General features: G+C 46.2%; 1 protein-coding gene across 1 annotated transcript in view; it reads left to right on the forward strand.

Annotated features, from left to right (window-relative positions):
• Positions 1 to 13,840, forward strand: part of Rpn3 (regulatory particle non-ATPase 3) — a 123,969-nt gene that overhangs the window by 19,993 nt on the left and 90,136 nt on the right. Inside the window, exon 4 of the mRNA XM_075693891.1 lies at positions 11,808 to 11,948. Coding sequence (XP_075550006.1) covers positions 11,808 to 11,948 — 141 coding nt within the window. The remainder of the gene's footprint in view (positions 1 to 11,807; positions 11,949 to 13,840) is intronic.

Genomic DNA, 13,840 nt, shown 5'->3' on the forward strand with positions numbered 1-13,840 from the left:
TTGTAGCGCTAGTACACAGGGCAGGAGAGAAAGAGTACACTATTTACGATGGCATTTAAGATTTTCCAAGCCTGCCTATTGAAACTGCATACAGATATAACGAAAGATTTTTGTAAGCGGGCCCACACGAAGTTCCGAAACCCGGAAGAGCAACCAAACTGGGCGCATGGCAGCGTAGCCCTCACTGCAGTCCGACTGCGGTGAAAGGTTGAACTGCTGAGACAAGCGAGCGCCGTGCGTGGATTTCAGAAGCCATGAGGAAAGTCTCTAGCTTTCAACGATGCTAACGTAACCTTGGTTTTGAAACACGTCTCCAGCTTGCTTTGGGGCAAAGCAGTATGGTGGCTGTGGCCTCAGATCTCTGAGGTCACGATGGTGGCACACTGTTCTGGATTTCTCCATGCAGCACCTTGATGGTGGCACTGCGGGCAGTCTTGGAAGCTGTGGTAGCGGCGCTCGTGTTTTTGCACAGTTCCCTTGTGGCACTGTGTGCACTACATGATATGTGCCATTCGAATGATTTGGCCCAGTTACAGGGTGCTTCACGTAACTTCAACCAAACATTAAAAATGTGCAAGTGCCACGTAGCTGGACCAAACCAAGGTAATGTTGTTTGCCATCACTTGGAGATACTCAGATTGTCTTTTTGCATTCCGTCTGATTAGATAATCAACTTCTCCGATATTATAATTAGATTAAAAGTGTCACTGAGAAAATTGCAGGGCAACATGAGAAACTCCAGATACAGCTTCCTGTTGCTCGATAAGTGCAACATAAGTGTTTTTTCGAGCGTGAAAGAAGCCGCGAATACATGCAAAATTGCCATGCAACTGGCCACTCCAGGCACTTCGTGCTGTGTCTATAGTCCGATTGTCCCCGAGCCAAGTGCGCACCCATTTCTATGTGCCCAAAGCAGCAGACTAACATAGAGATAACATCAAAGCTCCTAAACATATAACATGCACCCGATTTTTTTAGCAAGAAAAATGGTCAAGGGTCTATTATTATAGTTGCAAAGTGGTGGCTGGTGCTTTAAAGTCAGCTTCGCCGCAATACATCAATGTTATGCGGTAAAGTATGCGCCTGTCTGAAAGGTGGTTTTCGTTTGGTACAGTGCATACCACTTATAATGATGAGTCGACTTAAGATCATCGAATTATGCACTAGGGCTATGAGAAAGAAAAAAACCATATGTTGTTCACCGCATATCTGATATGATCAAAATTCGGTCTTCCGGACAGCATTTTCCGTGGAGAATAATCGTGATGTTTGCATTGCCAAGGTCCTGGTGAACCATGCCGAGACGAGGTGAAAAGTTTGCCTATGCGAGTTCGTATCTGCCGCCATTACCGTGCATCCCGTCCCGCCTGTGTGCTGATTGCGAAATCCACGAAGAGCATCGCGAGTTAGCGCAGCGCGCCGTAAGATGGTGCCTGCTGCTTTACATCCACATTGCCCATGATCGTGCTTTGCGCGTCCAGAGAAAAACAAAAGTGAAAGGCAGTGTGGTGCCCACCCTTTCTACAATATCCCTCTCTCTTTCTCAGCAAGTGTGTAAACACGCTGCAGAAACAGCCATAAAGCAGCGGACAGTAAAGTTAGTAGAAGATGGCACCAGCAAAGTGTAATGCTGTGTCACTTGGGATGAAGCTGCAAATTTTGCAAGAATCAAATCAGTTCAGCTTGCGCAGGCGTTCTTGACTATTCTGATAACAGGGAGTGCCGCTATCATGAAGTCTGGAGCCAGTGATCATGCCGATCAATGAAAAAAGGCTTTTTCATGTGAAGAAACTTGGGCAAAAAATATTGTTGCTGCTGCACACATTGCTTAGCAATTTTCAATATGAGCTTTCACATGCGTCGACAACGGCAAGATTTCCATCGGAGTGATGCCGAAGGTTGCTCTGAATGTATTCACGTCTCTATTGGTACAATGAAACAACATGGAAACTGTGCATATGTTTGATTTTGTTATCTGGTATTTAAAAATAAGATAAGTAGCATGCTTTGAGATTTTTAATAGTGTTGTACCCTTACAATTGCTTAGTCCACGACTGCGGAGACGCTGCACAAGACGTTGGGAAATAGACGGCAGCAGAAAGATCCCTATTAAGATGCCATGTGCCGCTGTCACAGCCAACTTAGCGGAACTCAGTCGCAGGGCCTATGATGGTCACAGAGCGACGGAAATCGCTTTGTTGCCAGCTAAAACTCGCGCCTTGTAAATCAGCCTACAGGCAGCGGTGTTGTGCGACAGGGGCGACTACAGCAGGCAGTGACGACAGGATTGACAATGACCCATCTTTGACATCAAGCCTGATGCTTACACAAAGTGCACTTTCGTCGATTGAGCCACACAATAAAACACGGTATTGCCTTAAGTTAGCGGAAACTCTTTTGTTTCCGGTGAGACCTAAGAACCCTATAAAAACGCCTGGTCCTGGGCCGGCACAGGAATCAAAGAGGCCTCGCACCATAGGTGTGGAAGACAGAACAGGGCACCACCAGCACGTCGCTGCGGAAGGATGGCTCCCCGCGACGTGCCGCTAGGAAAAGTTGTCGTGGCTGTGCTGCTTGCTCACGAAATAACCAGTAGGCCCACTCTTGAGAGCCCTGGCAATCTCCGTCAGCTTGGGCCTATGATAAGTGCCGTTTGGCATAGCAGGACCGCACACGAGCACTGGGCATTGCTCTGCGGCTTAGTGTTTGGAAGAGAATCGCACGATGTATGTGCTCGCCGTAAATACAAAGGCACCGTAGACGAGCTCAAGTCCAAGACTCTAACAAAGGGGTCGGCAGACAAGAGGAAAACCCGTACATACCTAGTGCTGTCCTGGAGAGATTTCACTGGTTCTGGCGGGCACGGCGACTGTCCCCGGCAGCACTAGTGCTACGGCCACAAACTGGTCCGTGGCGAAGGTCACCACCGACAACCCTCACGAGTGGAAAGGGAGAGGCATAGGAACGACAGTGCCCGCACGAAAGTGCCGAGGCGTACCTCAATTACCACAAACTTTAGCCAGTGGAATTTGATAGGCTTCAATGAGGTAAGTGAAGTGCTCTCTCTCAAGGGGACCCAAGCGACACCCGGTGCAGTCGGCAGTTTTCCTGTAGCAGCATCACTTTATCCTGTGCTATAGCAGGCTAAAGAACAGCGTTATGGCAGACGCACTGTCGTGCGCCTGTTATGCCAGGAAGAGTAACGTAAGGTTTGTTCGATTCAGAAAAGGTGCCTGGCACCAGAAACAAATACCGTATAATGCTGAATATAGGTCGAGGCGGAATATAGGTCGACCCCCTTACTTTAAAGCAAAGAAGTCAACATAAAAATTATAAGGCACAAAACTTCGTTTTATTTAGTGGTGCCACCAGACTCGTCACCTGCTCATTCGTTTGAGCTGTCTGAACTCTCTTCCGAAGACGACTGCTCTTCACTCGCTGTGTCCCACAACATGTCATCCTCGGTGCCGTCCAAAGAGTTGCTAATGCAACACTTCTTGAATGCCCGCACCACCATATCGTCGGGCAGCGAGCGCCAAGCCTGTGCCACCCATGTGGCCACAGTAGCGAGAGGCGGCCTGCGCAGCCGGCCGGTTGGGGTCGTCGGGTTGTCGCCGGCCATCCACTGATTATATTGTTCACGGACACGGTCTTTAAAGGGCTTGTTGAGCACGACGTCCAGTGGCTGAAGTGTTGACGTCATGCCTTCCGGAATGACGGAGAGTTCCGTCCTCCCGTTGCGGAGTGCCTGCTTCACACCTGTGGTCAAGTGCCCGCGAAAGGCATCCAAGACGAGCATGTTCGGACACCGCAGGAGTGCGCCGGATCGCCGATTCCAGACAGTCTTAATTCACTTGAGCATGAGAGCCTCATCCATATAGCCCTTTTCATTCACGCGAACGACATCCCGCGGGAAAGCCTCTTTCGGCAGTGTCTTCCTCTTGAATATTATGTATGGGGGCAGCTTTCTGCCGTCTGCAGTACACGTGAGCATCACCGTGAAGCGCGAATGCTCGTTCCCCGTAGAAAGAAGCTTGACTTCTTTTGCGCCACGTTCGCACACTGTGGTGGGCGGCGGCATGTCGAACCACACCGGCGTTTCATCAGCATTGCCGATCTGAACATGTAGCCATGCTGCTGCCGGAGACGGATAACATAGCGCTGGAATTCGACCAGCTTGTCCTCGTATGCCTCTGGCAGCTTCTGGCAGATTGATTTGCGCCGTCGAAGTGCGAATCCCTTGCGTTGCATGAAGCGACGAGCCCAATAAATTGAGCCCTTGAATTGTTCCTTGGGCAGTCCGGATTCTCGGGCGATCTCAATAGCTTTGATGCGGATGAGTTCTGCTGTCACTGGCAAAGATCTGGCACGATGCTCGCAGACGAAATCCACCACCCTGTCTTCGAGCTCCGGGTGCACCGCGCCATAGAATAAAGGACCCTGCGGCGCCCGCGAGTTGGGGTTGGGCCACGTCAGTCGCCAAGGAGGCGATAACGATGCGGATGCCGAAGGTCTGCGCTTCTACATGTTGCCAGACAACTATTCATGTTGTGCCAAAGGCCGATATATAAGTCGAGGGGTGAACTTTTAGTAATATTTTTTGAAAAAAACCTCGACCTATATTCCGCACTATACGGTAGGTGCAGGTGGTGCTGACACGTAGGGCAGAAGTTCTCGGCACCTTATATGAGGTTGTGATATCGAACCTGTCAGCAGCGCCGCTGCTACAATGTCAATTGAATGCATCAATTGACATTGTATCTCCAAAAATCAATCTCCCCCCAAAAATCTGAATTTTTAATTGCACATGTCTTTCATTACAAAAGCTTAACTGCAAGCACTAAAGTTTGGCGTTCCATGCTGCGAAGCAGTTCCTCGATGTAAAGCATAGCGGAATGTTGCATGTCTTGCAGTAAACTGTTGTTTTCTGCTTTGTTTTCCTGTCGTAGCATTTCTTCCAGTTTCTATAAGTTGTGGGGATGCGCGACTCTCACGCATCCCCTGATATGTTGTTTTCCTGCATAGCTCCCCTCTCCTGTAATCCGCCTTCGCTGTGTAGCCTGATGCCCACGCCAGTTGGTCTGGTTGAAGTGCAGTACAAGAGATGGCGTGAGTGTTGCGCTGCTAACGCCGCCTAATAGCGGGGTTACTTGGCGCGGAAAGGAGAAGGCGTCTAGACATCCATGCTTCCTCTTTGGCTCGAGGTCAGCAAGCAGCGCGGACGTTGCGCGCATGCGCCGATCCATGCTTCTTCGTGAGAACATCTCGCGAAGGCTTGTTCGAACGTGCCACCGTTCGTGTGACCATACGCGCGAAGCACCAGGCGTTGGAATCTAGCATGGGGCGAACATATTCGCTTGCTATCCGGCCGCAGTGAGTCGGACTTCTGCAATTTGTCGCGATCCCATCGGCATGTTTTGGGGATAACAACTCTGCTAGCAAGGATTGATATATGAAAGGTGCAATAAATGCCATTGTGATTGTTTACACTACTGTGTTGGTGTTCCTGTGTCCCAAGAGCACGGGTGAGAACTCCACAAAGTCTCCATCTTGGCATGCTTTGAAGCACTCCAAACAACAGAGACGGGCCGAAGCAAACAGGGAAACTAGCCAGGCTGCGGCCACCAATGTTCTGGGCTGGTTTGCATCACTCTTAGTCCAATGAAAGGGCAGCATCCTCAGACTCGCTGCTGCTCGATCCATCGATAAAATCGGCTGCAGTGAAATCACGAGATCTGCAATCTGTTGAAGCGTGCACGTACACTGCTTTCAGAGGTGGCTATTTTTTGCTTTTTACTTTGACGATCGTGAAACTTAAAGGCGCTTCTAATAATCATCCCCAAGCAGGAAAAAAGGCAAACTGCTAAGGAAACAAATAGGCCATTATCCTTCATATCCGAAGGTGCAGTGCATCCGTGAGTTGTATGCAAGGTCACGAAAGCGGTGTTTCAAACCATCAATAGCGGCTAACATTGCCCAATGGGCATGGTAGGGAAAAAGTTAATTTCTTTGAGTTATTTGGGTACTCGCAACAGTATGTATAGAATTGCTGATGCCTTCGATGTGTCCAAGTCATCAGTGTCTCTGTGCCTCAAAAGAGTTCTGAACTTCTTGTTCAGTATCAGTGCAGAAGTGATTGCTTGGCCTAGCGATCAAAAGCGGGCAAATGTCAAAGCACGCTTTCTTGCTAGAAGCTATGGTAAAGGACCAAAAAACACTAAGGTGTGTTGATGGCTGCCACATCAAAATCTCTCGCCAGAAAGAGTGCCCTGTGTCCTACTATATAACAGGAAAAAATTCCCTTCAATCATTCTGCAAGGAATCTGTGGTTCAAGCAGCCGTTCCATCGACATTTTCGTTGGCTATCCTGGTTGCACGCACGACGCGCACATGCTGAAAGAAAGCCCCATCTGTGGTGTAGCAGAGACCAAGTGCGTTGGCTGATGCCTTCATATAAGGATAATAGGGCAATGTCTATAAGTGGAATTTCAACAAAATACACAGCCAACAACATGTGGCAATGGAGCATACATTTGCCATTCTGAAACAGCGTTTCAGGACACTGTATCTTGTAGATGCAGACTCAATTGACCAGTGTTCTACTTGGAGCATGCATGTTACATGACCTGTGTACCAGTTATTGACAATTTAAGTGACTGCGAGGACTCCCCGAGGGAGGACAACATCAAAAATGAAAATGATGGAGCCATGACAAGCACTGCAGTTATTAAGCACATGTGCGAGCAGATTAGTTATTAAGCAGATGTGTGCGACACAAGAGTATTGCTGAAATGCAATGGTGGGAGTTCACTGCTGCAGTTTCCACTTTTCTCGAGAATGCGAACTTTGTTTCCTAGGTTATTCTGTTCCCAGTAATTTTATTTTGCATGCTTTGCACTGTTCCCAGCTTTATAGCTTCTGTTTTGTGTGTTGGTTGTATAAATGCCAAAAAACAAAATTTGATGAAAACAAGCTGTTTATTTCTTGCTCATATGTGCTCGCAAAGTGCTCCAGGAGGGCCATTCTTTTGTGCCGAGGTGCCCTATCTTTTTTATGCAGTCAAGCTTTTGTAGGAGCAGCTGCAAGGGGGCAAGTCTTTGAGTTTGCGCAGCTCTGCCTGCGTGCTTTCTGCACTTTAGGTTTGGCTGGTGACACTTCTGGGGCCGCCATTAATGCAGAAAATTGGGCTAGTTGGTAGAGCAGTTGGTGTGACATAGCTACTAGTGCGAGCAAGACTAATGGAAAAGTCCTGTCTGCTTTTCTCCAGAAGTTTGGTCCCACCTTTATTGCGTTAATTTATTTCGTGCTAGTAAATACGTCGCAGCAACTGCATAGTAGTAGCCTGCAATTCCCTGCAACAAATGTATTGTAGGTTAGTAGAACTTTACACTTCTTTACAGAGAGGCTTGCCCGGCAGCATGCCTAGCATATTGCTCCAGATTGGTATGATGAAAAATGAAATCTGCACAGCGCATGACAGATACACAACACACACCACACCAATCGACAAACTAAAGTATACCAATGCGTTGTGCCTTCATTGGCATAAGACACTCAGGCAGTGTTAGTCCACGGACCAAGAATGTGGTAGCTGAAGAGATGGCAGTCACTGATTAATGTTCAGTGTGGGCATTGAGGCTCTGCTTTCTGAAATAAATAGCCTGTAAGCACAGGTTAAGTGGGCTGTGTCCTCATGTACGTTGCACACATGGCACCTGTGGTAACCATGTTCATTCAATTTTAAATAGGAAATGTTTTTTACTTGTGACATTTAGCTGAATGCAGTGTAAGCATGTGCGATAGTGCCTTCTAAGGCCACATGGCACGCTAAACTAGCTCTTAGGATCGCAAGTACGAATAGGTCTGTACTAGCTTCTGTTCCCCGAGTCGACAGAACACCAAGTCCATGCAGACAACACACCGGATGCAACACAAAACATAAGTGTTGCCACCTTTATATTACCACACTCGCCTCTCGCTGTCATCTAGCACCATTCTGTGTCCCTGTGCATACCGTATTTTTCTGCGTATGACCCGCCACCACGTATAACCCGCACCCCTAATTACAACAGCCGGGAAAAGAAAAAAATAAATTATCCGCATGTATAGCCTGCGGAAATAGCTGCATACAACAATGCTCAAATCTTTGCAAAAACAGTTTATTCACGGATGCACGACTCACCCACATCTTATCTTCGCTGATAATATATATCTTCACTGATATCTTCGCTTTCTGTGTAAACTCGTGGGCAGTGTGCAAAAATATTTAACGTTATGTGTGTTCGCTCACTGCCAACGTACTACCACTAAATAATGTATAATACATGCGTATTTTGTGGGTACAGGAGCCCCTGTCAGGCACTGTGTGCCTTTTGCCCCTGCACCTTTCTTGAAATTGTACTCAAGATGAAATAAACATTCATTCATTCATTACTACAATAAGCTATTTCATGGAGCTGATACTTAATAGTATTGCATGCTCAGACATTTTTTAAAGCTATAGCATAAATTATTTCAGGGACTCCTTAAGCCTGGAAACAGCTAGTTTTGTTTTTGATTTCATGTACACTGTGAATAAGACGTTCTTTCAACGTATGCGTGTCATGTGCAACACCTACGTTAGGTGTTGCTAGGTGTTCGCCGAGCTATGCGCTGGCATACGAGACCATGAATAAAATAAAAGCAGCACTATGAAAATGACCCCTAAAAACTGCATTCGGCAGCTGCGCTGCCAGATTTCTGATTGTTTTCTCAAATTTTCTTATAAGCTCTCTCGAGTGATTTCCATTTGTGGCTTGAAGAACAGTGACGGAGCACCCAAACTCGTCGTTGTCCGTTAAGAAGAGCATCAGCTGCATTTTGTTTCTGCGTACAGAACAATACAAAATGCAACGCAAGTAGAAACGAATCGAATGCTTAGCCTCACCTTAGTTGCCCCTTTTGCTCGATGTGGCTGAAGTGCTCCTTGTATCTTTCATGGAAGGAATTTCATCCTTTGGCCGGTCCACAACAGAGTCTCGTTGCAGAGAAGGCATGGCTGGTGTCGGCAGCGTGGCGTCTCCGCAACGCGAAATTGCAGCTCCAGGTCACTGGCTGTGCAAATTACTCCTACCCTTCTTCCACCTGCAAAAAGAAAGGAAAGAATGTTGGCACTTTGCACATATACAAACTATGCTATTATGCTTGCAAAGAATAATGTGCGAGCACGGTTGTCCAGCATGCGTTCGACTGGTGTTGGAGCCTGCACATACTTTGTTCAGTTCTATACAGTGGGGTACAGTAATGTGGTGTGTTGCACAGTATTGTACAGTAATGAATAAGGGCACTTGCAGAGGCAGTGTAATAAATGTAAGAGATTAGACATCTATATAAGTTTTGGTCGAAGGTTGGCCTGTAATCGACTGTGGTGCTCTTGTGTGAGTAAAAGCGCCACATGATGAGGATTGTTTGTAATAATTTGTGCAGACACTGTCTATTTTACAAGAAGGTGTTTGATTCTGTCAAAACCTCAGCAGTCATGGAGGCATTATAGAATCGGGGCATAGAGAAGCCGTATGTAAAAGTACTGAAAGATATCTATAGCGGCTCCACAGCCACCGTAGTCCTCCATAAAGAAAGCAACAAAATCCAAATAAAGAAAGGCGTCAGGCAGGGAGATACCTCTCCAATGCTATTCACAGCGTGTTTACAGGAGGTATTCAGAAACCTGGATAGGGAAGAATTGGGGATAAGAGTTAATGGAGAATACCTTAGTAACTTGCGATTCGCTGATGATATTGCCTTGCTTAGTAACTCAGGGGACCAATTGCAATGCATGCTCACTGACCTGGAGAGGCAAAGCAGAAGAGTGGGTCTAAAAATAATCTGCAGAAGACTAAAGTAATGTTTAACAGTCTCGGAAGAGAACAGCAGTTTACGATAGGTAGCGAGGCACTGGAAGTGGCAAGGGAATACATCTACTTATGACAGGTAGTGACCCCTGATCCGGATCATGAGACTGAAATAATCAGAAGAATAAGAATGGGCTGGGGTGCGTTTGGCAGGCATTCTGAGATCATGAACAGCAGGTTGCCATTATCCCTCAAGAGAAAAGTGTATAATAGCTGTCTCTTACCAGTACTCACGTACGGGGCAGAAACCTGGAGGCTTACAAAAAGGGTTCTACTTAAATTGAGGATGACGCAACGAGCTATGGAAAGAATGATGGGTGTAATGTTAAGGGACAAGAAAAGAGCAGATTGGGTGAGGGAACAAACGCGAGTTAATGAAATCTTAGTTGAAATCAAGAAAAAGAAATGGGGGGGCATGGGCTGGACATGTAATGAGGAGGGAAGATAACTGATGGTCATTAAGGGTTACGGACTGGATTCCAAGGGAAGGGAAGCGTAGCAGGAGTCGGCAGAAAGTTAGGTGGGCGGGTGAGATTAAGAAGTTTGCAGGGACGACATGTCCACCATTACTACATGACTGGGGTAGTTGGAGAAGTATGGGAGAGGCCTTGGCCCTGCAGTGGGCGTAACCAGGCTGATGATGATGATGATGACTGTTTATTTTATCTTCTTGCTCAACATACACCAGCCTTTTCCTTTTAAAGTGCATACTTAATCTTTTGAATCTTGGCGCTAGACGTAAGTTCTTATGTTTGTCTTTTTTCCACTCTTTATATTTTGGTGACTCTGGAGTTGCGGCTACACACATTGTTCCTGCGCATCATATCACATACATACAATCACATACACAAGGTATCACCTATTTTCACAAAAACGGTAAAGTATCAACTTTCCCCCTTTTGTTATCAATTGAAGAATGGAACGCGTTACTGGGAAGCGTTGTGGCAATACGGGAAACTGCTGCTTCCCAGAAAGCCCTACTTGCTCATCTTGAACCAAAAGCAGTGCAGTAATTTGAATGTAAGGACTATGACTTGATTCATGTAAGATTTCCATGTTAGCAGAGTACATAATTATCTAATTGTGTTATGCCAAGCCGAATTTTGCATTACCGTGATGTTTTTCTCCCCTTTTTGCAACTGTACGATGTGCCAGTTTTCTGTGCGTACCTTTCTCTTGTCTGTTGTATGTGATGCAAATTTGGATTGTGTAAATCCCCCCCCCCCCCCCCCCCTATGTAATGGCCCTAGGGGCCCTTAGGGTATGTAAATAAATAAAAAAGTGCTGATGGATAAACGAACTTACGGTAGGGAAAATAAAGCTGCACTTGATATTTGTTGAAGACAATTGTCAAAGTGACACCCACTCATGAGCATCTACTGTTGTTTGAGGCATCATAAAAACAGCCTATGCGTAGGATCGAAAAATTGACAAGCTGAGAGAAGCTTCTGTGTCTTCACTGCTGCTGTCATTTAAATATGTTGCAGAGTAGACCGAAGTGAAAATTTTTAGTCTCTTTATTGAAGTGCTAGGAGCACTGGAGGCTAGTGTCGATGATAGCTCCAGTTGAAGTTGTATTTTTGTAGACTCTCCAATTTACCGAAAATTGTCAAATCTGACAAATGATTGAGGTTCAATCATCATTTCAGACAGTTCATAATGTTGCTAGTAGAATAATCCCAACAAAAATGTTTAACGACGTGTATAAAAAAAACTGACAATCAAATTGATCTCTATAGGCGTGGTTACGAAAGAGAAACTGGTAAATTTGGTACTGCTCACGAAAAATTTCAACTCTTGGCATTTTCACTTAGTATTGCATCAAGTTGTGTTTTCTGGGAAAACAGATGAACACAAAGTTCTGTGAATCTTTCCTAAGCATAAACAGTGTTGTGAAACGTGCTTGACTTGTTGCAGCCCATGGAAACAGATGGTGCCATCAAGGAAGGCCGCATCCGCAGTGCTAAGACATCGCACCTGCCACTGCTTCCTGAGCTGGATGTCTACATTCACTTGCTGGTGTTGGTGTACCTCATCGATGCGCAGCGTTATGGGAAGGTGGGCGCTGCACTTGTCTGCTCACAGGTTCCTTTTCTTTATCTAGCTTGTGTGTGACAAACAGCAGCAGCAATCGCTCTTGGTACGCTATCTGTGTCTGTGGAATTTATTGTCTCTGTATACCTTCATGGGGGGGACCCAGTGAAATTTCGTTATTAATTAAGAGAAAATGAGACATCCACCCAATCGTAGCAATTGCTACAAAGGAAAGCCATACAGGTTCCTAAAAGAAAAGCCTCGCAGTTGGAGAAAAATTCGTCCTGGTCCGGGACTTGAACCCGGGACCACCACCTTTCCGGGGCAGCCGCTGTACCATCCGAGCTAACCAGGTGGCTAGCAGATGGCAGGGCGAAGTCGAATTTGTCAACAACTTGAAGCAAAGGCGAGGGTTTGGCGTGATAGTTCTGTGAAAGCCCGCAGGGTGGAGAGAAGTAATTAATTTAAAAAATTACTTCTCTCCACCTTGCTGGCTTCCGCAGAACTATTACGTCAAAATTTCCTTACATTAAAATTGGGTATTAACTCGCTTCATTATATTGAGGTTCTAAATGTATGGTGTTCTATGTACAAGGAGTAGTGAAAAGTTAAATACTTCGTTATACTGAGAATTTTGTTATAATTTAAACCTCGATATAACAAACTTCAGTGTAACAAAATTCCCAATATATATTTAGTTCTGGATAACCTCTTGTCCAATTGACACCATGTATTCAGAACCTCAGTGTAATGAAGGGCACCTTTACACCATTTTAACATAAAAATTTCACTAGGGTCATGAAAAAATACTGAGACAATAGAACTTTCTGTAGGCCTAGTTGGTGCATACTTGACAAACATTTTTGAAGTGCAAACAAGAGACATGTCACACACAAAAAAAGCGTCACTAGGGACATGTCGCCTTTTTTTTGTGACATGTCTCCTGTTTGAAGTTTAAAAATATTTGACTGAGACAATAAATGGAAACTTCTGCGGACGCAGATGGCCAACTGGTTGAATTATTTTTTGCCACTAAAAGCAACCGTCGAAACAAAGCACTTCGGTGTAAAGTCCAAGTGCATAAGATCCCATCATGCCCCTCATGCTGTATGCTTTGGGTGCATGTGAACGCATGCAAAGGTAAGCCAAGAGGAATGGTGGCCTGAGTGCTGTCTTCCCACGCAAGAAAGGAGAAGGAGGGGACCGAGCTCACAGTAATGCGATAAAGCGTGTGCGAGGCCGAGGGAGGGGTGGTTGTGACACATCTATTTTGCTAGCAAGAGGCAGACGGAGCATTCGCTAGGTTCATCTTCTCTTGATGTTTTGGTTGCTGGTGTGCTTCGGCATTATCATTTTCGCATATGTTACTTATGATGGGCTCGTCAATACTCTTCTTATGCACAGCAATGTCTTCATCTGCACAAATGAACTCGTCAATGCTAAGGCCGCCTGGAACTTTATTTTCCATGGCACAAAGTTCGCCCCATGCATTGGTCAGCTATCGCGGCACTGTGCCAACAGCACTCGTCATCAAGTGCGCCTTCGGGCAAATCATGCTCCAGTGCCGCTCGGTCAGCACACGATGCCTGCTGAGTAGCAATGAAACCACTGTGCTTAAAAGAATAACGGGCAGGCATGTCGCAACCCATGGGGCGGCCACCATCTGAAGCACCATGAACGAGCCCACGTCGGTGGGACGCTTGGCCTGAAGGTTCAGCAGCAGATGCCTAATTGGCTTCGCTGTAGGCACACCTGATGCTGCGAATTGCACCTTGGTCGAGCGGCTGCAGCACAGAAGTGAAGTTTGGTGCGATGCTGTTCACAAAGCCAAGCAAACACCGCCTTGTCAACATCTGGGAACGCCACAGCCGTCACAGTTTTCTTCTTTGCATTTGCACTATTTTGGAGCATGCTGA

The sequence above is a fragment of the Dermacentor variabilis genome, chromosome 5 (genome assembly GCF_050947875.1).
Source record: "Dermacentor variabilis isolate Ectoservices chromosome 5, ASM5094787v1, whole genome shotgun sequence".
Taxonomy (NCBI): domain Eukaryota; kingdom Metazoa; phylum Arthropoda; class Arachnida; order Ixodida; family Ixodidae; genus Dermacentor; species Dermacentor variabilis.